At 60.0% G+C, this 25,752-nt stretch overlaps 1 protein-coding gene across 2 annotated transcripts in view; it reads left to right on the forward strand.

Moving 5' to 3' along the window:
• KIRREL3 (kirre like nephrin family adhesion molecule 3) overlaps nt 1-24,085 on the forward strand; it is a 456,015-nt gene extending 431,930 nt beyond the window's left edge. Inside the window, exons 7-17 of one of the 2 annotated variants that reach the window (XM_036354300.1) lie at nt 691-796; nt 4,904-5,052; nt 6,211-6,338; nt 7,197-7,323; nt 11,644-11,744; nt 14,238-14,436; nt 15,817-15,852; nt 19,251-19,358; nt 21,020-21,129; nt 22,937-23,023; nt 23,629-24,085. In XM_036354300.1, the coding sequence (XP_036210193.1) occupies nt 691-796; nt 4,904-5,052; nt 6,211-6,338; nt 7,197-7,323; nt 11,644-11,744; nt 14,238-14,436; nt 15,817-15,852; nt 19,251-19,358; nt 21,020-21,129; nt 22,937-23,023; nt 23,629-24,072 (1,595 nt within the window). In that variant the 3' untranslated portion in view covers nt 24,073-24,085. The remainder of the gene's footprint in view (nt 1-690; nt 797-4,903; nt 5,053-6,210; nt 6,339-7,196; nt 7,324-11,643; nt 11,745-14,237; nt 14,437-15,816; nt 15,853-19,250; nt 19,359-21,019; nt 21,130-22,936; nt 23,024-23,628) is intronic. The other variant, XM_036354301.1, reaches the window with a different exon arrangement.
• The last annotated feature ends 1,667 nt before the right edge of the window (nt 24,086-25,752 follow it).

Here is a 25,752-nt window from a genome sequence, read left to right on the forward strand (position 1 = left end):
TCTGTCCCCCTCTCCTCCTTGTCTCTCTCCTCTCTCAGTTCCCCCTCTCCGCTACCTCCCCCCACTCAGCTCTGTGAGCTTCTCATCACGTTGAAGGAGGGAGCCCAGCCCAGCCTGGGGAGCCGGGGGCTGGGGGCCGCCCGTCAGGACGCCGGGGAGATGATTAGGCTGATGAAAGGGTGTGAAAGCCACGTTCCAGTGAACGGACGCACCGGAGCCCCTGCACAGAGATATGACAGGGGCATTTCAAAGACAGACCGTTTGGATTTCAATGGCCTCAGTGTCCACACTCCCCCTCGTGCCATGGCACCCCCTCCTCCCTTCTCCTTTCTGAAGCCTTTTGTTCTCTCCGAAAGCTGGACGGTGGGCAGCATGACCCTGAGGCCAGGCAGCCATGCTTCCTAGCTGGCTGTTCATTGAAACACCAGGCTTTGGACCTACAGAGGGAGCCCTACCGCCACCCCCAGGACTGCCTGAAGCAGGCACCTCCAGGGAGTGGGGCACCCCTGCTGAAGCCCCCAGCTTTCTGGGGACCCCTGGAGCGGTGGCTGCTCTGAGGTCCCCAGGATCATGGGGGCGGAAACTCTGGCCTGTACCCTCCAGGTCACCGAGGGGGTCTTCCTGCCTCATTCTTCCCCAAAACCATGGCCACAGCTCCCCGGTCTACAAGGGACTCTCTTCTTCCTGCAGACCCCCCGCTGGTCAACCTGTCGGTGGAGCCGCAGCCGGTGCTGGAAGACAATGTCGTCACCTTCCACTGCTCTGCCAAGGCCAACCCGGCCGTCACGCAGTACAGGTGAGGGCCACGCTGAGCAGGCTGGCCTGGGCACGGGCCCTCCACCCTCGCCTGTCACCTGGGCTGTCGCTGTGGGCCTGGGCACCCGGCACCCTGCTGGTTCCATGTGGGTGCCCCTTCTCCTTCTCCATGCCCCACCACCCCACCCACCCCGGCCAGGTGAGGACCCCTCCCCGCCTGCCTCTCCCCGCCACCCTGGCCGGTGGAGTCCCTCTCCTTCACGCACAGATGCGTTCCCATTCCGATGGAGACGGTAGGTGTCACCCTTCTGTGTGAATAGCTCGTTGAACCCTTATTTCTGAAAAGAGGGAGAGAGGCTCAGGAAAAAAACATTAAAACCATCAGGGGGCCATAACCGGTTTGGCTCAGTGGATAGAGCATCAGCCTGCGGACTGAAAGGTCCCAGGTTCGATTCCGGTCAAGGGCATGTACCTGGGTTGCGGGCACATCCCCAGTAGTGGGTGTGCAGGAGGCAGCTGATCAATGTTTCTCTCTCATCGATGTTTCTAACTCTCTATCTCTCTCCCTTCCTCTCTGTAAAAAATTAATAAAATATATTTTTTTAAAAAAACCATCAGGGGAACCAGTAAGGTCAGCATCTGGATTCTAGTCTTGAGTCCCCACACTGGGCACCTGGGCAGGGTGGGGTCTCTGGGACAGCTCCCCGTCCCACGGGCGCCTGGGACCATTCACACCCATGGTGCTGAGCACCCCTGGCTCACAACACCAATGAGGCATCGCTACTGCTCCCACGCCCGTCTGCCCCCCTTGACTGAGCTTCTCGGAGGCAAGCCCTGCAATCTGAGTCGCACATGGCGCTCAGCGTGGAGCACAGCGTGTGGCGTGTACTGTTCTCAGGAACGTGGGCTGACGGACGGGATAAATGCTCAGAGCCGCGCCTCGGGGCCCCGCCTGCCTGCGCACCATCACCGCACGAGGCAGCCAAGAGACGGTGACCTCAGAGGTGCTCAAGGACAGCCTCGCCTGCCCTCCCAGTGGATCTCACCGTGGCCCTGACCCCACCCGGCCCTTCCCGCCAGCCCAGAGCTGAGGGAGGCTCCCAGAGTGCGGCCTCTGCCGTGGAAATGGGTCATGAAGCTGCAGCCTCCGCCAGCGCCTGAGAGGCTAATGGCCTCAGAGGAGGAAATACTGGCCAGTGTCGGGGGAGGACAGGGATGTCAGCCGGGCAGTGCCGCCCCAGAGGCAGCATCCGAGGTAATGGGCCGGAGAGGCAGCCGGAGGTTCAGGCTGGACTTGAGGCAGCGCCCCCTGCAGTGCAAATAATGAAACAACATGGGGACCAGAAACCAGGAGACAGTCTGTACCTTTGAGGATATTTTAAAAAAAAAAAAAAAAAAAATTTTTTTAATCCTTACCCGAGGCTATTTTCCCATCGATTTTTATTATTTTTAAAATATATTTTTATTGATTTCAGAGAGGAAGGGAAAGGGAGAGAGAGATAGAAACATCAATGGTGAGAGAGAATCGTTGATTGATTGGATGAGAGAGACACATGGATTGATTGGTTGCCTCCCACATGCACCCTCCCCAGGGCTGGGGTAGAAGCTGCGATCCAGGTACATGCCCTTGACCGGGAATCAAACCCACAACCCTTTGGTGCGCGGTCTGGCACTCTAACCACTTAGCAACACCGGCCAGGGCTCGAGGATATTTTTAAGTCGGATGCAAACCCAACTGTCCTGTCTGGCTTAGCTGTGCACTGGGCAGGGGACCCCTGGAGGCACGCAGCCCAGGAGGTCCAGGGGCAGGTCTGGAGCAAACTCCGGAGGCCCAGTCACCCCTCTGGAAAGAGTAGAACCCCGGTGATGACGATGGTGACCAGGTGTAAGTGTGCACAGGAGACGGGGTCATGACATGGACGTGGCAAGGGAGTGACCGCTGGTGAGTCCAGTGAAGGGGAAAGGCGGTTCATTGCACTCTTCTTGCAACTTCCCCATAATTTCAAAGGTGTTTTTTTTTTTTTTTCACTAAAAAGTTAACAAAGAAACAAGCAGGCATATAGGCAGAGACCATGCAGGTTGCCCTGGGCTGTGGGCCCTGGGCATCCCGCCCCATCTCCATCCAACCCTGTGGGTCACAGTCGGGGGGAGCTGTCAGGTGGGCCGGTGGGCTCCCCGCAGGTGGGCACTTGTCCTTGCCTGCCGCCTTCCTGTGGACTTCTGATCAGCCAAAGGCCCTGAGAACGCTTCAGGGTGGATCCGGCTTCCTCCAGGCCTCCCCCCAGCGCACAGCGGCCTGGGTCCCACCCCGACCCCCCGCTCCAGCAGGTGGGAGGAGTAAGGGGTTGGACACAGATCCCCAACCACACGCCCCATTCATCGCCCGAATGCATCCACCTCAAGCAGGGGCTGTGCCAATTAAGTCGGGTCATTAAATTAAAGTTAGAAATTGAAGTGATTCATGAATAACTCATAATGGTTTGTTGGGAAGCTCCTTAAGCTCTCAGGGAGCATGGTTTGCTCTGTTGTTAAACGATAATTGTTATTTATTAATCGTGTTCTTAATAATTACCCGATATTAATTCGCAATAAGAACCACATGGTGCCTGCCTGGGGGATGGCCGCCTCCCGGCTGGAGGGACGGGCTGGGCAAGAGACCGGTGCTGGGAACGAAGCGCAGGGGACAGGCCTCCGCGGTCCCAGGATGGAGCCGGGAGTGAGAGGAAGTGGGGTGCAGGCAGGCCTGGCAGGGGAGCTGTGGTCACAGGGACCCGTGGGCACAGGGTGACAATGGTGGGGGCCAAAGGGCCCATCAGCACTGGGCTTGAACTGCAGGAGGAGCGAGCTGGAAGTTTTGTGATTTTTTTATTTATTTTTGTTGTTGTTCATCCTCACCCGAGGATATTTTTCCATTGGTTTTTAGAGAGAGTAGAAGGGTGGGGGAGAGACAGAGAGAGAGAAACATTGATGTGGGAGAGACACCTCGATTGGTTGCCTCCCACACACACCCTGACCAGGGCCAGGGACTGAGCCTGCAACCGAGGTACGTGCCCTTGACCGGAATCGAACCCGGGACCCTTCAGTCTGAGGGCTGGCGCTCTATCCCCTGAGCCAAACCGGCCAGGGCAGCTTTGTGATTTTAAAGTGAGTTTTGTCCACCTTGGAGACCTGTGAGGAGAGCCCCACGGCGTACACGCGCTCACACCCCCTGGGTACCCCAGCACTGCCCCCGGGGCAGGGGCTGCCTGGTCCCTGGCCCACGCAGTGCTCTGCGGTCCAGGGCCAGCACCCAGACAGGCCCGAGGCTCTCAGTCTCCCTCGTCGGCTGGCTCTGATTGGTCGGACGACTGGCTGATGAAAGAAGTCAGCACAGCCCGCCTTCTGCCTCCAGGACAAACCAGGACAGATGGAGCCAGGCCTCTGAGTAGCGAGACAAGGGAGGGAGGGTGGAAACGGCACAGAAAAAAGAGCAAGCGTCATCCCTGGGGAGGGGGAGGGGGAGGGTGGAAGGGAGAGAGGGGCACCGTGAGGGGACCTACTCTGGAGACAGGAGCCGGGACAAGAGAGCTGAGACCTGGCCGAGGAGAGGGGCGGTCGGGAGCCCAGCTAACCCCTCTCCCTCAGCTTCTCACCTTGCGGTGACCCCGACTTCCTGGAGCCTCATTCCTGTGTGTGGGGGTGGGGGGGGGCACGCCTGCAGGTGTGGGCACATGCCATGACACCTTGGCCTCTGAGGTTGCGGACTTCGCCTCCTTCTTTTCCAACGTGGCCAGGACAGGGTCCCTGACAGGCTCAGAGCCAGGTGGCCCGCCGTCTGGGGGCTGCCAGTGTATTACCCATCGCCTAGCCGGCCAGATGGCTGACCGACCGAACAGCCAGACCTCCTCCCTCCAGAATAACCCACTTGTCCAGTGCCACTGCCCGCCTGGTGACCCTCAGACCGAAGCCGGCCACCGGCACTGCCAACTGCTCCCCAGCCCTGGAAGCCGCCCTGCCTGGAGGTCCCTGGAGGGATCCGCAGGGGCTGCCCCAGGCCCGGCTCCTTCTCTGTGGACTGGACACGCCCAGCTCCCAGAGATCCATCCCCCGGGCGGGAGGGGCGCCCTGGCCACCGAGGCCACCACAGCCTTCGGGGCCTGTGTTGCAGGTGGGCCAAGCGGGGCCAGATCATCAAGGAGGCGTCGGGAGAGGTGTACCGAACCACCGTGGACTACACGTACTTCTCGGAGCCCGTCTCCTGCGAGGTGACCAACGCCCTGGGCAGCACCAACATCAGCCGCACCGTGGACGTCTACTGTGAGTGCCCCGTCCTGGGGCCCCCCTGGGGGCGCGGGCCCCGGGTGGTCTCTGCTCAGGGCCCGGGGACCGGTGCTGGCCCCTGCACACAGCGTGCCAGGCCTCGCCAGCTCACGGAGCTGCGCCCTGTGCAAAGAGCCTCCTCGCGTGGTGGCCTCATGACAACACGGGGAGGCAGTCTGGTTCCCGTGAGGCAGATGAGGGGACGGAGGCCCAAGGTCACACCGTGCAGAGGCGGCAGGATGAGGCCTGAGACCAAGCTCCGAGCAAAACACTGCCCCCCAGCCTGCCCATCCCGTTCAGGGCTCCCCGAGGTACCCCTCCTCCGGGGGCCTGGCAGAGACCTCCCAGCCAATGGGCAGCTGGGTGCATCACAGCCATAACCATTTGCTCCTCTGCGGCCCTTTCCAGCATTAAAGTCCTTTCCCACACTCCTCTACACCTGCCCCTCCCCTCCCCCCTCGGCCTCAGCTCCCTCCCACACCAGGTGGCTCGTCCAGGCTCCAGACCCCACCCCAGATTTCGCTTTCGCTCCCTGAAAGCCGCTCCCTGCACACCCTCTGTCCGGTGCCTAAGAGTTCACCATCGTTCTCACTCTGGGGCAGGCTTGGTCTGCAGGAGGCTCGGGGAAGGGGGTGCAGAGAGGAGCCTCCGTTAACCCCACCACGTAGCAACATGTGGGCTCGAACAAGAGGCTGGAAGGGGCTGGGACAGAGGACAGCCTGAGAGCAGAGGTGGGGACACCAGGGAGCCGCCTGGCCACTCCATTCCGTAGCTCAGAGCCCCTAGGGGGCCGGAGGCTCCGGGAGCAGCCACTTGACTTGAGGGCAGACACATGAAGGTCTTGAGGCCCAAGGAGGAGGGCCCCTCTGCCCGCACCTTGGGATGGGGGCTTCCTGGGACCAGGACAGAGGGAAGGGGATGGGAGAGCCCTGGGGGCATATCCAGGCACAAAGGGAGCCGGAGCCTTTTTCCTCGGCTGGTGCTGTCCGGCCAGGCGGGCGGGCCTTTCCCTTACTCTCCGACCCGAGGCCCAAGGGCAGAGGACTGAAGTGTGAGGGCCTGGGCTGGCGCCCGCTGAGGGAAAGGGAGGCAGCCGCAAAGCGGCCCCCAGAGCCCCCAGCCCACCGCGCCCTGTCTGTCCCTCACCCGTCACAGTCGGGCCCCGGATAACATCGGAACCCCAGTCCCTGCTCGTGGACCTGGGCTCAGAGGCCGTCTTCAGCTGCGCCTGGACCGGGAACCCCTCCCTGACCATCGTCTGGATGAAACGGGGCTCCGGTGTGGTGAGTCCGCAGCTCAGACCCCAGGGGCCTCTGCCTGGGTTGGGGGGCCCCGGTCCCGGGTGCCCTGCCTGCCAGGGCCTCGTCACTCTTATACCGGGGTGTCAGCCTCCAGTGAGCTACAGGAAGAGGCTCCAGAAAGAGAAGAGGGCACCCCAGGGACCCACAGGCACCTCCTCGGCCCTGCACACGGCAGCCACTGTGGGTTTCCCGCCGTGACCCCGGGAGGAACAGCTGGGGGTCACCCCACACTGGGAGTGAGAGGCACAGAGTTAAGTCACCCGTTAGCTTTTCGGTTCGCGTTGCTCTCTCTGTGCCGCAGCGTGCAAAGGCGCTTGTCTCTGGAGGACCGGCCAGAGCCGGGCGGGAGCTGGGGGAGGCAGAAGCCAGGAGTCCCACTCGGAGCCAGCCAGTGCTTTCTTTTCGTCCCCCCAAACCACATCCCAAGGCGATACTGGGAATGACTGGGAGAGGCAGGTCTGGGGGCCTTCAAAGAAGGTCAGCTGTAGGGTCATTGCTCCGTGGGCCGGCCTGGTGCCGGTGGGTGGGCAGCCCCTCCCGGTATGAGACTGCCTCGGGGCACAGCCTGGGAGTCCCCATTCTCCACACTCATTCTGCACCCCACCTCCAAGGCTGCAGCCCACCCTCTGTGGTGGCTCCCCCACACGCAGGTGCTATGCAGTAACCATCGATCTCCGCCCTCCCCTCCCTGCCCCCTCACCCCCTGCCCCGGCCCTGTTCTTACTGAGATGCCGGACATGTGGGCTTTCACCGGGCCTGTCCGAGGAGGACTCTCTGGTCCTGAAAGACAGAGAGCGCCCGCCCCCACTCTTTGTGTCTGATGCTCCCCAATCCTCCTAGGTCCTGAGCAATGAGAAGACCCTGACCCTCAAAGCTGTCCGCCAGGAGGATGCTGGGAAGTATGTGTGCCGAGCCGTGGTGCCCCGGGTGGGGGCCGGGGAGCGAGAGGTGACCCTGACTGTCAATGGTAAGACCCCCCCACTCCTGCCGGGGCGGGGGGCAGAGGGGAGGGAGAGGAGAGGGACCCAACGTGTCTGGGTCGCAGGCAGTGAGCCGCGGGACTGTCATCCGTTCTGGGCCTGGCCATCACCTCTGACTATGGGTGCACGAGTCTAGGCTGGAGCCCAGACACCTCTGTCCTCCTTTATCTCCTAAGGGTCTCAGCCCTGAAAGTGGTAGCCGACGAGTTTTATCCTGGCCAGGAAAGAAGGGTCAGGGGTCACTGGGCAGCCAAAGCCATACCCATCCTTTAACTTGACCTCGCCCCTGGCGGGAATTTACGGCGCGTCTCTGGACTCTGGATTGGCCCCTTCCCATTGCAATAGAGCCACCCAACAGGATGAGACCAAGTTCTGGGGGGCGGGGGTCCCGCTAAGGGGTGGGGAGGTGCCTTGTTGCATATAATAAAAGCCACTGCAGCAGGAGAGGGCTTGCACGCCTCCCGAGGACACAGCCAGAGGCACTGGATGACTGCTACATGCAGCGTGTAGGGGACGGGGCTGAGACCGGGCCTGGCTGGCACTGGGACAGAGATTCGGGGTCCCCACTGTGAGGTAGACTGGGCCACGGTCTGGAACCCACAGTGGTTTGAGAGGGTGAGAAACACGAAGGCCAGTCCCTCTGCCTCCTCCAAACTCCCCCACCGCTGGGTTCCTGGTGTCCTGCTTCGTGTCTGTCATGCCCGGGCCCCTTGCAAGCCTGCCCCCCCCCATCTGCTCCCCCCCCCCCCCATCTGACAGGGCTGAGCCGAGTCCCAGGTGGCTTCATCTCCACCCAGGAAGCCGCATGGATGTGCCCGCTTTGCTAGAAAACTAACCAGCTCAGTGCCCCCTTAGCCACCCCCCACCCCCGCTGTCCCCATTAACCACCCCCCTCCATCTGTTTCCTTTCCTCTTCATGACCCCACGGGCTATGGCAGCCCCAGAGAGGGGTTATCCACCCAGACCCCTGAGTGCTCCCTGGCCACCTGTGCTGGGCAGAGCCCTGCCTCAGGGGCCTTCCTTCCTTTCCTGTGTCCCTAGGATGCCACCAGCAAATGGGCACCACAGGCTAAAAATAACAGCATCTGGTGGTGCCTCCGTGTATCCATGGCAACAGGCAGCAGCCTTTTCCTGCCACTCTGGGTCTGACACTCAGCTTGGGCGCCAGGCCTTGGTGAAATCTCACGCTCCCCCCCACCCATGCCAGCCCTGGGAGGGCACTGGGCAGTGCTGGCCCATGACTCGCCCGGGACCAGCCAGTCTGGGGACCCTCCGACTCACAGAGGCCTCCGGGGCCCCCATGCCTGAAGCTTTGAAAGGAGCCTCCTTGTTTCTGGGGTAACCGGGGCGACTAAGGAGGGACTGACAACCCATTGTCCCTTTAGACATTCGGGGATTCCCAGCGAGGTTTGAAGAGGTTTCCTGGGGAGGTAACGCACATCTTGGAGGGACACGGACACCCCAGGCTGGGCCTGGGCATCTGCCCAGGAGTCAATCTGCTTCCTCCAGGGTCTGGCTCTCTATCCCTCCCCCTCCCCCTTCCCGTTCCTGCCTCCAATCCTGCACGAGCCCCCCCTGAGTGGCCAGGAAGAGAATGCCCCAGGGATGGGAGTGCAGCAAGGAAGCTGTTTGTGGCTGCTGAAGAGGGGCATCTCGCCCTGAGGCAGGGGTGGAGTAAGTGGCCAGGGAGGGGAGCCTGCCAGCCCCCTGGGCTCCTGCAGACCAGGTGGAGGGACGGTGCCTGAACTGGGCGGGGGGATCTGGCCTTCTGAAGGGATCCAGAGTGATGGGGTTTTCTTCAGAACAAATCCGAGCCGCTGGGGACCTCCAGCCATTGCCCCCCGGGGGTCGGCGGGCACAGATGTCGGCTGCTTTGCTCACACCCGGATCTCAGGAAGGGGAGATGAGCCGTGTGACGGCTGCGTGGTGACTCCCTCAGCCCCATCCACCTCGATTCTGAGTTCTGGTTTCTTTTATGAAGCCCTTTAACAGATGCCTGAGAGTCCCCCGGGATGCCTAGCTCCTGGGGGGGGGGGGGGGGTGTGCGGGGTAATTCTGGTTTCTTCACTTCCATCCCAGCCGTGGAACAAAGCCTGGCCCTCCTGCCTTTTCCTGGCGCCCAGGGCTCAGCCCACTTGTAAAGCCAGCTGAGTGTGGAAGCCCTCATCTGGAGGGTCCCCCACATCTGCCCTGCCCAGCTCCAAGCCATTTGCATCCTGAGCTCAAAAAGTCACCTGAGTGTGTCTCCCCAGTCGCTTTTTTCCCCCATGGCTGAGAGCTACTCATAGAAATGCAAATCCGGCTTAATTAAGGCGGCTAATAAACAGCAATTACGTTGGCAGCGGGTTTTGTTTTGTTCCCAGCATAATATTACCTGTCCTGGGGTCCCTTTCTCTGCCTCCCTCGCTTCCTGCCACCTGAGCCCTGGCCTCTACCCAAGGGATTGGGAAGACGGCACAGGAGCCTCCACCCTCTTACCCCTGGCTTCTACTGCCCATCCAGCCAGGGAGTTGGCTGCAGAAATGACCGACTAGCCGCTCGCCCATTGGCCAGGCCAGGCGGGCATCAGCCAGGAGACTGGGGGTAGATAAAAGGCAGACTAGACAAGAAGCACTGCTGGATTCAGATAGACTGGCTAGGCTGTCGGATGCCGCCATGGAGACAGGTACTCCAAGACCATGCCTTGTCACATGTGCACATACATACATACATGCATGCACACGCACACACGTGCACACACATGCATATGCACAAACTGTGCCTTGTCACGCGCGCACAAGCACACATACATATGCACAAACTGTGCCTTGTCACATACGCACAAGCATACATACATGCACACACGTATGTGCACAAACTGTGCCTTGTCACACACAAGCACACATACATGCATACGCACACACGTGCACACCCACGTGTACACACACATATGCACAAGCTTGATGAGAAGGTGTAGGGGTCAGCTTTGGTGCCATGCTCTCACCTGGGCCATCTGGGATCTCCTGAAACCTGTGTGAGAAGAGAGCTAAGAAGTGCCCAGTGCATTATGCCTCTTGGGGTGATTCTTTCCGCCCTGCGCCACCTCAACATCACACACCATTTCTCTGCTGCCTCCCTCGAAGCTCAGCCTTGCCCAGGACACCCCCCGTTTGTTAGGCAAGCGCGCCCTCTACTGGAGACCTGAGAAAATGGCTTGGACTGGAACAGCTGGCTAAGGCGGAGGTGCCCGCTCACTTAGCACTGCTATACCCTTCCTCCCTGGCCGCCCCCCACTCCCCTCTCAGGGGGACCACCTCCTTCACAAAGCGTCCCATTCCCTATCCGCCAGGTAGAACTACCCTCTCTCCTCTGAGCCGCTGGCACTTCATCCGTATGCACCTGGGGTCCCAACACTCGCCCCCTTTTCCCACAGCCATTTCTGCTGTGGAGAAAGGGAGACCCCCTCCCTCCTCTGGTGGCTTTGGCTGGTGGAGTAATCGAACCGATTTGTGCCAGATTAACAAGAGATAATCACCTAATTTAACTACATGCGTGCCTACGGGAGCTCCACACGCGTGCCTACAGGAGCTCCACACGCGTGAGAGGGGCACAGGGAGTTAAAAGGAGGTGACTATGGCACCCCGAGCTAAGGAGAAGGTAGGCGGGCACCTTGGGGCTGCAGGGGGAGGCCAGAGCAGAACGGTGAGAGCAGCAGATGCTCAGTCACCCACAGTCTGCCCTGCTGTGCACACAGGTCAGGAATGCTCTCTGGGACGCTCTCATTACAGGGGAGTCCCCTCGTTTAAATTCCTACAGGAAGTTAAGGGGAGATGGGAGTTTCTCTGGAGCCCACACTCCACAGCAGCACATGTAGGGGTGACTCATTCTGAACCCCTGCAATGTCTTCTGGGCCTTCTGACTCAGAGGCACCCGCTCGTGACCCCTTACGACAGTGAGGGCGAACCTTTTGAGCTCGGCGTGTCAGCATTTTGAAAAACCCTAACTCAACTCTGGGGCCGTGTCACATATAGAAATTTTTTGAACTTTGCAACCATAGTAAAACAAAGACTTATCTTTTTGATATTTATTTTATATATTTAAATGCCACTTAACAAAGAAAAATCAACCTCTGACACGCGTGTCATAGGTTCGCCATCACTGCCTTAAAAGGTCCGCGACGGACGCCTTGCACTTCACCTGGTACGCACAAGCCTTCAGGACGTGTCTGCTGAATGACTGACAAAATGAATAAACTGAGCCCCTCCATGAGGGGCCCCGCCAGGGACCTGCCCTTCCTGAATGGCTGATGTGATCTGTTTCCCCCACAGGGCCCCCCATCATCTCCAGCACCCAGACCCAGCACGCCCTCCATGGGGAGAAGGGCCAGATCAAGTGCTTCATCCGGAGCACGCCGCCGCCTGACCGAATAGTGAGTGCTCAGGGCGGGGAGGGGATCGCAGCCGCCCAGAGCTGTGGGCCCCCGGGGAGCCAGCCACCCCTGAGCTCCCTCACTCCCCCTGGCTCTCTGGGAGAGGCGTCCTGAGGACAAAAGTCGGGGGCGGGCGGTCTCCTCTTTCAGAGCAGGCTGTCCTGCCGGGTCCGTAGGCAGGTGTGTTTCCTGCCTCCCTACCCTGGAGCTGGGCGCTGGCATTGGTCATTCTAACAGAATTCTGCATCCTGGCGGCAGGGGAGCAAGTGGGGGGAGCAGAGAGCAAGTGGGGGAGCAGAGGAGCAAGTAGGGGGAGCAGAGAGCAAAAGGGGGGAGCAGGGAAGCAAGTGGGGGAGCAGGGGGGAAAGAAAGATACACGATTTCCTCACCCTCCTGGGTTCAAGTTCTTGGCCAAATCCTACACAGAGTGCAGTTACAGTGGCAAACCCCTCTCCGTGCCTCCAGAGTCCCCCTCTCGGCCTCCGTCATGGAGAACGAAAGCTGCCTCATTCATCAAGTTTTCTCTCTAATAGTGTCCTTGTTCCCCTCACCACCCCCTTTCTCAGCACCCGCATCTCCACGCAGTGCAGCTGGGGCAGCCCCAGTCCACGCCTAGCCCTCCAGGCACTGGCGTTGGTGACAGGGCGCCTTGTGCCCAGCCCGCCTGAAGCTGGTGGAAGCCCAGGCATAAACCCAGGAGGGTGAACCCTGGGCAGCCCTGGGGGAAGCGAGGCAGGGGTTGTGATTAGGAAGCCCAAGGCCGAGGTCGGTCCTCCGGGCCATCTCCGAGGGGCAGTTCTACTTCTCATGGGCCGGCAGTGCCAGGGAGGCGGGGGGCAGGGAGCGCATGCCCGGCTGGGGCGTGGAGGCGGCACCCACTCAGGTGCCATCCTGTACAGGAGGGATTACTAGGGCGGTATTATTCTAACACACTCTCCCGGGCATTCCGTTAACTCACTGAAAGACTCGCACAAAGATTGCAAGAATTCACACAGAGAACGAACACCGACACCTCCCCGTTCCCGTCACTCTTTTTATTATTGTTTTTTTAATTATAAGCGCAACACACGCCCATTGTCGCCCATCCCCTTCACTCTCGCACATCCTCAGTCTTCCTCTGCGCAGTGTCTAACTCTAGCCGCGGTGGGTTCTCTCGGGGCGGTTTCGGCCCCAGGGGGTGCGAGGCGTCGCCTGGAGACCCCGTGGGTTGTCACACTGGAGGCCGCTGCTGGCACAGGACAGCCCACGCCCGAGAAGGTCAACAGTGCGGGGCCCTCGGAGCGCGGTCCCCCCTGCAGGACCACATTCTCGGAACCGGAGCCAACAGGCGTGCAGGGGCCTCCCCGTGCGGGTGAAGCAGCTCAGGGGGGAATTCAGCGCTCACCCCTAGAAACCGAGCTAGATTATGGTGATCACAGCTCTCGGAACATAGTTGTGTCCAGAGATGACACAAAGGTAACAAACGAGCCCTGGCCAGTTCCTCTCAGAGGTTAGGGCAGCGTTTCTCAACCTGTGGGTCGCGACCCCTTTGGCGGTCGAAGGACCTTTTCACAGGGGTCTCCTAAGACCATCCTGCATATCTGATATTTACATGACGATTCATAACAGTAGCAACATGACAGTGATGAAGTAGCAATGAAAATAATTTTATGGTTGGGTCACAACATGAGGAACTGTATTTAAAGGGCCAGAAGGTTGAGAACCACTGGGTTAGAGCATCGGCCCCCCTCCCATCTCATCCCCCCCCCCCCCCCGCCCCGCTCCGAAGGGTCATGTGTTTGATTCCCAGTCAAGGACACGTACCTTGGTTGCAGGCTGAATCCCGCACATGCCCAAGCAGCCGATCGATGTGTCTCTCTCACATCAATGTTTCCCTCTCCCTCCCTTCCACTCTCTCTAAAAATAAATCAATAGAAAAAAATATCCTCGGGTGAGGGTTAAAAAAAAAAAGTAACAAAACTAGAGTCAGCCCCTCTGGGTCGGTCCTCTGCCTCCAGCAGCCAGGGGGCAGCACCAGGCTGGTGGGAGAATCCGGGAGACACTGGCACAGGCCAGCCCAGTGGGTCCCAGCCCAGGGGGGCTCCCATCACTGCCCGGACTCTCTCACTGGCCTGGAGAGGTGTCCAGTGCCAATGCACCTGAGGACCCTCCTTGAAGGACATGCCCCCCGAGGTGCCCAGCCTCTGCGTGCACATATACGTGTGTGCATGTGCATGTGTGCATGTATGTGTGTATGTGTGTGTGTGTACAGGTTGACACTGTGTGGGGTGGGGTGCTGTGTGCATGTGCCATGGCATGTGTTATGTATGTGTGGTGCATGCACACTTGCGGCGTGTTGGGGTGTGCGTGTACCTGTGTGTACGTGTGCCGGGGCTGGTGACAGCGGGCGTGCATGTGAGCCTGGCAGTGCCAGCCCTGCAGCACGAGGCGACACGGTGGTCCCCATGCGGGTGGCCAGGTGGGGTCTCCTCCTGACTCTGGCACCCCGGGCAGGCCTGGTCGTGGAAGGAGAATGTGCTGGAGTCAGGGACCTCGGGACGCTACACGGTGGAGACGGTCAGCACGGAGGAGGGCGTCATCTCCACACTGACCATCAGCAACATCGTGCGGGCCGACTTCCAGACCATCTACAACTGCACCGCCTGGAACAGCTTCGGCTCCGACACCGAGATCATCCGGCTCAAGGAGCAAGGTGGGACGGGGACCCTCCCGCCCCGGGCAGGGCCGGGCAAGGCCTCCCGGACCCTGGGTGCCCAGAGGCCTAATGAGGCTGCGAGCGGGCAGGACCCAGGACAGGCTGCAGTGTTCTGCTCACCCGCCACGCAGCCTTGAGCCCGGGGAGGAGCCTGCACAGGAGGCCAGAGGGGTAGGAAGCTCCTCAGGGAGGTGGCCTGTCAGGGTGAGGTTTCAGAGAAAGGGACCCCAGAGCGAGCCAAGTTCATGGCCATGCTGAGCCGCCAGCACCTTCGAAAGGCCCCGCTTGCCTGTGCTCAGCATTTACCTGGTCTGACGCCAAGGTGCCCTCAGGACCGTGTGATCCGCTGAGGGGCAGCCCGCGACCCTGGGCGGGACACAGGGAGACCCCAGGGTGGATGTGTTGGGGAACCTGGCCTAGCCAGTTAGCACGACAAGCCAGTCCAGACACCCCGAAGTCCCCCAGAGGCACCCAAGCTGAGCTAAAGGGAGGCGACTGAGCTGCCCTAACCACTGGGTGGGGGAGCCCAGACCCTCTGCAGTTCCCCTGGGACATGGGAGACTCCTGGGCCAAGGGGCTGAGCAAGAGGCAGCCAGGGGAGCTGTTCTGGGCAGAAGGGCTCAGTGGGAGGGGCAGGGGAGGTGAGAAGGAGGAGAAGGAGGGAGGGGGTAGGTTCACTGTGACCCTGGGTGCAGACTGCCCAGCTCCTGGTCATGAACTCCAGTCTCTGCTCAAAGGTCTCACGTGGGATGGGGCGGGGTGCACGGAGTGGGATCCAGGGGAGCTCGGGGCAGCCGCTGCACACTGGGTCCTGAGATGGGCTGCAGACCTTGCCCCTCTGCCAGGGTCCTCCAGGGGGCCTCAGCCCTGGCACTCTCTGACCCCTCCAAGATGAAGGCCCCCCCACAGGCTGTCAGGCCCTGGCAAAGGCTCTGGGCCAAGCAGGTGGTCCCCGCTGGGCCCTCGGGCCTCCAGGACCCTGTGGGTCACAGCGTCTCCCCACCCCTCTCCCCTAATAGGTGCTGCTGCGCATAATGCTTTGCACATACTTTGCATAACATCATCCACACATCATCCCAAACCTCCGGTGCCTGTTGCTTCCCCTCCATGTCTTCCCCTTGGTGCCCCCACCCCCCATGCTCTCCCCTGCCAGAACCCTCCCCCCCTCCCCCCCTCAGCCTTGACTTCTCTCTCTGGCCCCTTCCCCCTGAGTCTCTAAGTCTCTCCGAGTTCAGTTGGGATGGCCTGGGTCTACTGGGGAGTCCCGAAGACATGATTGAGGAGGGAGCCCCCACACCCCAGACCCCTGCAGGTGGCGGTCCCCCCAGTCCCACCCCACAGGCCCTGGCGGTGGACGCTTGCTTTATTTCCAAACAGGTTCGGAAATGAAGTCGGGAGCCGGGCTGGAAGCAGGTATGGAAGGAGACATGAGAACTCCCTGGGCTGGGGGAAACGGACCTCAGGGCTAGTGGGGGAGGGAACCCCAAAGGGAGTAGGGAGGCCTGTGCAGGCCGCTAACTTCTCCGCCCTCCCCCATCTCGAGGGGTCAGTGTAATCAGAGCAGCAGGGAGAGGGGTTCCCAGCCACACGGGTCAAGGAACCCCAGACGCCCCCAGAGCTGCTTGCTGCAGGGACCAGGCTCCTATTCCCCCTGCTCTGTTCCTCCCGTCCCTTCCCTTCAAAGCCCTGGCTCCTGCCCTCTGGGACAGCCTCCCTCTATCTCCATGGTCTTCCTGCCCTTCCTGCTTCTCACATCATCACCAGCTCAGCAGGGGCCTCCAGGGGCCAGGGCCTCCAGCCTGCTGTGGCCTGCGCCATCCATGCTAATCCATGCTTGCTCGCGGCTGCCTGCTCCCCACGCCTGCCATTCGCCTGCCATTCCCCAGGGCGCCGTCCCACCACAAGGCACCTGGCCCCAGAGTGGCTGTCAGTATCGCTGGGTTGAGCTGCTCTGTCTTGGGCCCCACAGGAAATGCCCCCCCCCCCCCGCCCCATCCAAGCAGAAACCCAGCAAAGAGGATCAGGGCCTTGCAAACCTGATCCCCCAGGCTGACCAAGGACATGCCGAGGGTGTGGGTCCTCTGCCCTGGTTTCCCCCACCACGCTGGCCCGGAAAGGAGCTGGGGCCGGTCAGTTCCTTCAACCCGCTTCTGTGCCACATGTGTCTGTCCACCCTCACCCAGAGGTCCCTGCCCCCTCCTGGCTGGGACTCCACCTCCTCAGATGAAGAGGGGGCTGAATGGAGGGCAGCTCCTCCCCCCAGTCCCTCTCTCTCCGGGGGACATCGGACGGGTGCTGTGTCCAGGAAAGGACCACCAGCACAGCGGGCAGAGGCCAGACCTCAGGAGGCCAGGCAAGGCCACAGAGGAATGCCACCCAACCGCCCCCCCCCCCCCCCCCCGCCGCCCAAACCCCCTCGCCTCCGTCAGGCCCTCCTCTGCCCCTGCCCTCCTTCTCCAGAAAAGATGGTGCTGTCCAGCTGCAAACAGCTGAGGGACAGGTGGCTCACAGGATGCCAGAGGCAGAATGGGCTTCCCTGGTTCTCTGGTTTCACAGCCGAGACCCCAGGTGAGGCCCAGAAGGTTCGGGAGCCTTCTATGGTCACCCCTGGGCTCTGAGCTCCGCTGAGACAAGACCAAGTCATTCCAAGGAAACTCGCTAGGTGGCCTAGGAGAACCCAGGTCAAGCCCAAATCAATCAAATGCAAAAGCACAGAGAAAACGAGCTTCCCAAGCAGTTTCCCTTTCCCGACGGAATGAAAACCGGAGACAGAATCCTCCGTGTATCAGAGCAAGGTCAACCGAGGTCAAGTCCTTCGCTCCTGACTGTGGAAACTCCCCAAGCACCTGCCTTGTCCATCCCTGAGCATTTGCCCCACCCACCTCCTCCCCACCCTCCCGGCCTCTCCCACAGTGGCCCCGGCCACTGGCAGGCAGGTCACAGGGAGCTGGTGTGTGAGTCTTGGGCTGGAAGGCTGTACCGGCAATCACCACCACCACCACCACTACCACCACCGCCGCCAACCATCCGCACCTTCTCCGGCCAGGCAGGGACCAACCGCCTCCCCCAGGCAGCATCTCCAACAGCCAGGGTTGCAGTTTTCTTCTCCTTTTTAAAAAAAAATATATTTTTATTGATTTCAGAGAGGAAGGGAGAAGGAGAGAGAGAAACATCACTGATGAGAGAGAATCACTGACCAGCTGCCTCCTGCATGTCCCCCACTGGAGATCAAGTCCTCAGCCTGGGCATGTATCCCGGCCGGGAACCGAACCGTGACCTCCTGGTTCATAGGTAAACACTCAACCACTGAGCCACGCCAGCCCGACTCTTCTTCTCTTTCAATAAACTAACAATGAGAGGCTAACCCACAGCCCAAGACAAACAACTAGATGTCCCAGTCATCCACCTTGAGAATGTGGAGTGGGCTGGAGGGAGGGAGCACTAACGCTACGAGGAAATTTCCTCTCTTTATGATTTAGATCCGAGACAGTCCTCCTTCCCATATGGAAACAGGCCGGAGGCTGAATGGGCCTGGGGGCCAGGCTCAGTTCCGAGGCCTTTAGCTGCATTCCCTCACCTAAACCCCGTAGCACAGCCCTGCCTGGGCAGCGTAACCATCCCACCTCACAGACAAGAGAGGTTAAGTTGCTCAGAAGTAATGGCGTCTGGGCTGTACGGAGCATGGGAGATTTGGCGGCTGCTGTGTGATACAGTGGACGGAGCGGGGCAGGATCGGAGGGGGTGCTGGGGGGAGGGGTAAGAGGAGACCCAGATTTGCCCTGGCCCCACTGATGCTGAGTGTCCTTGACCAAGTCACTTGACTTCTCTGGGCCTCGGTGTTTCCATCTGTAAGTGAGAGATGTGGACTCAGTGGGCCCTCAGGTCTCGGTGCCCCTGCAGTCTCCAGTTCTATTCCCCATGGACTATTCCGGGACCCACATCATGTGCTCAGGCCCCATATGCAGCCACAGAAAGGCCAGGGCTATCTGGAAGAGCACCCCCCAAACCCCAGCCCCAACACCACCCTCCCTACCCTCATCTCTCCTGGGCTGGGGCAGGCACAGACCACAGTCGGGAGCAGGGCTTTGCCTAGCTGCAGTCCTGGGCCCCTTGAGAAAGGTTGCCAGGATGCCCAGAGGACTGGCCTAGGAGAGGAAGGAGCAGGACTGGGGGTGTGGGGGGAGCGGGCAAGGAAAAGGGGCACTTCTCCTTAAAGAGGAGAGAGCTGGAATCCTGCTCTCCTGGCCCGGAAGATGGGCCTGACACCTACAACTGCAGATGCCCAGAAGGCCCCTAGGGGGCGCTGCTCCAACCTGAGGACTAATTCTAAAGGTTGTGTGTCTGTGCCCAGCCTCTTGCACCTGGGAAAGGGACGAGAAGGAAAATGCAACCCGAATGGGCAAGGACAGTGACCACAGTCATTTTCCAAAGACAAGTCAGGACTTGGGGACATTCGTCAGCCACTGTGTGATGGACTGGCTGAACCCCCTGGAGATCTAACGTGCCAGCCTTGCCTCTCACCTCCCCGGCCCCCTCCCCGGCCCCTTCCTTTGTCTGCTTGCCTCCCTCTCCCACCACCACTGCTCCCCTGTCTTCCTCCTGCCCTCTCCCCGTCCCCATGTCCCACCTGAGCTGCCCTTGTTAGACTCTGCCTGGGCCTGCCCAGCGCCCCCTACAGGCACTTCCCGGAAGGGCCCTGCGCAGGGCTCTAGCCCCGCTTGGCAGAGGCTGCTCCCCAGGGAACTGGGTGAGGCCCCGGGGAGCGTGGGCTGCTGGATCCCTGGTCAGCTGTGCCTGCTTCTCTCCCACAGAGTCCGTGCCGATGGCCGTCATCATCGGGGTGGCCGTGGGAGCCGGCGTGGCCTTCCTCGTGCTCATGGCAACCATCGTGGCCTTCTGCTGTGCCCGCTCCCAGAGAAGTACGGGAGGGGCCCCAGGATCTCGGGGAGGGGGACAGAGAGAAAGCCAGGCTTAGGCCGCCCCCAGAGCAAGTGAGCAGGAGATGCCCTGGTGGTGCTGGGAGCTGCGGGCAGGGATGGGCCGTGCCCATCTCCGTGCGAGCAGTGCTTTGCGGGCGTCGGGCACTTAGTGGGCACTCCGCTGAGGGGGAGCTGGGCTGCACTAAACCTCCCCAACAGGGCAGTCAGCCAGCACTGGGGATTGGGCACGTGCAGCCGGAGAGAATGCTGGAAATCCCGCCCTCCAGGGCCAGCAAGTCCAACCGGAAAAGCTGGTCACCCTCACACGAGAAACAAAAAGCCATCCAAGGGATCTCTTTGTGCAGACTTTTTTAAAAAATATATTTTATTGATTTTTTTTACAGAGAGAAAGGGAGAGAAATAGAGAGTTAGAAACATTGATGAGAGAGAAACATCGATCAGCTGCCTCCTGCACACCTCCTACTGGGGATGTGCCCGTAACCAAGGCACATGCCCTTGACCGGAATCGAACCTGGGGCCCTTCAGTCCGCAGGCCGACGCTCTATCCACTGAGCCAAACCGGTTAAGGCTGTGCAGACTTTTAAAGGCCTTCCTTCCGTCCCGGGCAATAAAATCTCGGTGTCCGCGCGTTCTTGAAGATCGTGTGGGTCTCGAGTTCCCATCCCGGACACAGCGCTGACGTTCCATATGACGGACACATGCAGACGTGTCAAATGCGACGGCAGCGCAGAGGTGGAGACCACGCAGGCACAGTCCTCTGGTCCCCCTTCTTCTACATGGGAGCTTGGGCAGGGCCACAGCTGCCCCAGCCTCAGTTTCCCCATCTGTAACAGTCGGGGGGTGGGGGACATGACTTGTGTGACCCCACGCAGCCCTAACACGGTGCTGTGAGCACAAGGCGGACGTGAATAATCAGAGTAAGCTCGCCCCCTCCTCCACGTGGCAGCCTTCGCTATGGGAGAGAGCAGGGTGCTCCCCTCACATCCCCCTCCACTCCAGGCTAAGAGTCCTGGACCCCTCGGTGGTGTGGCCTCAGGACCTCCCTCACCACTCTCTCCATGGAAACGCCAGGGCCCCAGATTTTAGCCAGAATTTTCTAACAAGTTGCCAACTGAAAACCGGCTGCCTCCTCTAGAGTTTGCCCCGTCTCCATCCTGAAAGCACTGACTGAGGAGCTGGACCACTGCACGGCAGGGATATCTCTGCTTCGGGCGGGAGGTTGACCAGTAGGTCCTTTCTAACAGTCAGGTGTGTGATGCTCTGAAGGGGGAGCTCAGAGCCTGCTACAGGGGGTCAGAGAAGACCCCCAGAAGTGGGGAGACTTTAGCAGCATGAAAGGGCCTCGCTCCGTGTGGTGGACAAAGGGATGAGGACAGCCTCGTAAGCCCCGGAAATTGCAGTGATGGGCTGAGGTGCATGCAACCGGGAGCCCACAGGGGCAGAGCTCTAAGCCCCAGAGCTCTCAGCTCATCTAGACAGGGTTCTGCTGGCAGGGGGGATGTGGTGAAGCCACAGGGTTCGGGGGCTGGAGGGTAAACTCCGGGGGCCACGGGGGTGTGGGAGGGGCTGGCCATCTCGGGCCCTGATGCCTGCGGATGCAGCCGGAACCTGTCATCTCCACGTTCCTATTTTACGTCCAGATCTCAAAGGTGTTGTGTCGGCCAAGAACGATATCCGCGTGGAGATCGTCCACAAGGAGCCTGCCTCTGGCAGGGAGGGCGAGGAGCACCCCACCATCAAGCAGCTGATGGTGAGAATGCTGTCCTACTCCCACCCCACCCCACCCCCTGAGCCCCGAAGTCCTGGACGACAAGCCCCCCCCCCCCACCCAGGAGCCTGAGGTGCTACATGAAGCAGCACATCCGTCACAACGCGCCCTTCCCCCTATCACAGGCCAGGTGCCTGCTCTCGGCCCACAGAGAATAACCCTGTCTGCTCTGCTGCGCTGGGGGTTCTAGAGACGCCACAACATCTAAAGGGCAGCCCCAGCTTTCACAGAACCTGGCCATTCGGTAGGGAGAGAAGACATGCATAAATAACCACAGGATGTTGCCATACAACTTATCATTCTACACACCTACACCCACAGATATCACAGATATTCAGTATATACCCCATGTCTCAATTGCCCCCTCTTCCCCCCCACATAAAAATAAAAAGTCTGCAAGAGGCATAGGTTCCTCTTCCGGAACTGACTTGCATACCGTAAGCAAATCATAACTTCTCCAGCAGCCCACACCTGTTCCTCCTCCCAACTGTGCAAACAAACCTGAAACACGGCTAGGAAACCTTCGTGGTGGTACGCGGGAGGGGGAAAGATCATGGGCTGCGCTGTGCCTTAGTCTGCTCATCTGGGAAATGGGAATGACAGTAAGAGTATACGGGCCATGCTGAGGGCTAGATGGCAAACCCCCAGAGCCTGTGGAGCACAGCCAGCTCTCAAGATGTCAGCTGCTTGTGCAGAAATGCCACATGGGGAGCAGCTACTGGGGTTATTTAGATTAATTAACACACCCACTGTGTGCTGCCTATGCTTTATTTTTCACCTTGAGTGTAAGTATTATTTTAATTCTCAGAAATTTAAAGCAATGCCACTGCATTCATTCATCCGACACAAACCTAACATTGGTAACAGCCCTACTCTATGTAGATCAGGCACTGCACTAGGCGCTGGTAAATCAAGGAATTAATCAAAAGCATTCACTTGATTCCATTCCAAAAGCATTTAAGTCAATGACCACAATACCGCAGGTGCTGTACCAGGTGTGCTGAGGACCGAATGAGAAACAGGAAGTGATCCTTTTTCTTCAGCATTGTGGTATCTGTTAAGGAAGAAAACTTAGTACATCTACGTCATTGCTGTGTGGCCAAGGTCACCGTGAGTCATGGTGACGCCTTCCGAAAGCCTTCCCTAAGCCCAGCACTGATGACACACTGCCCTGCTGGGGCCCAACCTGGGCCCACTGGTTGAAGTTCTGTAATGATTGTTTTTATTGATGTTTTTAGAAAGAGAGGAAGGGAGAGGGATAGAGGGATAGAAACATTAATGATGAGAGAGAATCATTGATCAGCTGCCTCCGGCACACCCCTACTGGGGATCAAGCTCACAACTCGGGCATGTGCCCTGACTGGGAATTGAACCAGTGACTTCCTGGTTCACGGGTTGGTGCTGAGCTACACTGGCTGGCCAGGCGAGGTTCTGTGACTATTTACCTACAGATCCATCATCCTGATGAGAACAGCTGTATCTTGATCTCTGTGTACCTGGCCCTTAGCACAGTGCTTGCCCTGAAATTGAGGAAATGCTCAATCTGAATTGAATTGAATCAGCCAAGTGAGAGCTCTGTAGGGAAGTCACCTCAGTCTTAGAGACCTGCCCCTCACCCCTCCCAACCCCCACCCCCACCCCCACTCCTGAGTCTTTCACCCTCCTGTGGGCCTGGCAGTGGGAGGCAGAGATGCAGGCTTCTTTCGCGTTGGCCTCTCCATCTCTTCCTTGGGGAAAGCGGACGGTTAGCCCACCGCCGGCCCGCTGAGCAGCCATCTTTGGGTTGCAGATGGAGCGGGGAGAATTCCAGCAAGACTCCGTCCTCAAGCAGCTTGAGGTCCTCAAAGAAGAAGAGAAGGAGTTTCAGAACCTGAAGGTAGGCGTGGCCCCGAGATGTAGAACTGGGTGTCCCCTGGCCTTCAGCGCCGAGGGCCCAAGCCCCAGTCCAGACAGACAATGGCAGCAAATAGAAGAGAAAGGCCAGAGCTCACCTTGGGGCAGGTGCCTCTCCTCTCCCTAAGGTGGGACCCCCTCCCCCATCCCGCTGTGAGCACCTGCTGTCTCAGCCTCACACTAAGGAGGCAACCGAGTTCAGGTGGAGGTCCCCAGCTCTCCTCCCCCACAGCCTTTTCACAGATGCATTTGAATACTAAGCATCTGTCTTCTGGACAAAAACAAAAAAAACGAAAGTCTGGTTCTCAAAGGACCTGGCATTGTGCTGACATCACTAAAGCTACCCTGCACCCTCCCTGCAGCGCCCTCCCTCTGCACTGCCACCCGAACACCTGGCAGCCCTCTCTTCCCCGGGATAACCCTTCCAGACCCCCTCCCCCCCTTTCTCCCCTGCTGTTCCCCCTCCGGTCTGTCCACCTCCCGTCCCTTGTAAGGAAGGCCCGCTCAGCCTAGGAAGCTCAGCGCAGCCCGCACGCCCCGCCCTGACGCTGCTATGCTCTGACCTCCCACCCCCCCCCCCATCCCCAGGACCCCACCAATGGCTACTACAGCGTCAACACCTTCAAGGAGCACCACTCCACCCCCACCATCTCGCTGTCCAGCTGCCAGCCGGACCTGCGCCCTGCGGGCAAGCAGCGCGTGCCCACGGGCATGTCCTTCACCAACATCTACAGCACCCTGAGCGGCCAGGCCCGCCTCTATGACTACAGCCAGAGGTTCGTGCTGGGCATGGGCAGCTCGTCCATCGAGCTCTGCGAGCGCGAGTTCCAGCGGGGCTCCCTCAGCGACAGCAGCTCCTTCCTGGACACGCAGTGCGACAGCAGCGTCAGCAGCAGCGGCAAGCAGGACGGCTACGTGCAGTTCGACAAGGCCAGCAAGGCCTCCGCCTCCTCCTCCCACCACTCGCAGTCCTCCTCGCAGAACTCCGACCCCAGCCGACCCCTGCAGCGGAGGATGCAGACTCACGTCTGAGGATCGCGGTCCAGCCCGCGCAGGCGGGGTGGGGGGGGGGACGGGGGCCACCGCACATCCTGGCTCTCCAGTTAGCATGGGGACTGTGTAGAGGACCCCAGAACCGGCAGCCTCCAGGACAGCCCGAGTGCCCCTGCCACCACCCTCCTGCGAAACCCTGATCAAGCACAAATCTGGGTCCCCAGCGGCCGAGGCAGAGGCGCGAGGTGGGGGTGCTGGAGGAAGAGGAGGCAGGAGGATGCAGCTGAGCGCCATGCTCCCTGCAGGACCCTGGCTGGTCCCCAGCCCTTTCCTGGAGGCCCCTCCCTACCGCTCCTCCCACAGGCACTAGAGGCAGCTAGAACTTGGCTTTCATGAAACTGCCGATCACTCTCCAGTCTCCCCGTGAGCTCTGCCCCTTGCTGCCCAAAAGCTCTACCCCTGCGCCCGTGCCCCTGTGCAACTCTAGCGAGAAGAGGGGGGAAGGCTTCCCCCAACACACAGAGCTGCCCCAGCGCCGCAGCGCCCTCTGCTGCTCAGAGCCAGGAACGGCCTGGCCACAGGACCAGCTCTCACACACTGGCTGGCAGCCTGCCCCCAATTTGTTCGGTGTTTCTCGTGACCATACTCTTGCAGTTCTGTCTCTGGACTGATGCTTCTGGACTCTGAGGTGGGACTGGCCCGATGAGAGACTGGTGTCCTGAGAGGAGGAGGGGGTGTGTGAGCACCTCACCTGGGGAGCGTCTCACCGGACACGCCCCCCTCCCAGGCTGTGAGCCTCACGCCTTCCCACCCACCCTGCTTTGCATAGTCCCCTCTCCTCCACTGGCACATCTGAGTTAATAATACAAGGGGTGCGAGTGGTACTTTGGTCAGGGGGGCGGTGTTTCCTGCGAGAGGTAGGTTTGAGGGGACTAGAGGTCAGGGCTTTAAGATAGCAAGACGGGCTTTCTCAGCTGATGAGACTCCGGGGCCCTGGATCCACACCAGGAGCAGTGGCCCTGTCTTCAGGGAGACTCCGTGGGCAAGAGAGAAAGCCTGTCGCCGCCTCCCCCCTCCTGCTCAGCACCCGAGAATAAATGTTAGGGTTGTTCCTCCAGCACATTCGTTCTCCCCTTTTGTTCCCCCAAAGCCACTGGAGGAACCCAGTGTTCTGGGGCCCACGGCTCTTTGCCCTCATTTGATTGGATTTCCCAGACAATGAAGACAGCCTGTATCACTGGTTGTGGTGGCGGCCCATAGCTCTCCTGGTGGCTGTGCCCAACCAGGAGGGGAGCAGCAGCAGGACTCACCAGCCACCTGGCTCATGCCATGTCCAGCCTAGAGGCGACATGGCCCTGCTGGGCCCTGGCGGGTCCCTGGAGGTCTCTCCGCAACATTGTGCAAGGGAAGCGCCCTTCTTTGGGGGTTCAGGGGAGGAGGCCCTCTTCAAAGAATCTATGGCATCAAAAACCACAACCCTCTAGGACTCGAACCGCGTCCCAAGGGTGGCCTCGCTTGGGTGGGAAGCTTGCTGTCGTGACAGAAGAGGGGAAGGGATGGGTACCCAGAGGCAAGTTGTAGAGGGCTAGTTCTGGGAGCAGGAGTCACATGGACCTTGGGAGAACCCAAAGGGTCGCTAAGGCTGGCATTCCCCATACGTTTTAGACCCTTCTTCTCCCGCTCCCCACACAGTCCTCGCCATCGTGGGAACCTCCACCA

The sequence above is a fragment of the Myotis myotis genome, unplaced genomic scaffold, assembly GCF_014108235.1.
Source record: "Myotis myotis isolate mMyoMyo1 unplaced genomic scaffold, mMyoMyo1.p scaffold_m19_p_20, whole genome shotgun sequence".
NCBI lineage: Eukaryota > Metazoa > Chordata > Mammalia > Chiroptera > Vespertilionidae > Myotis > Myotis myotis.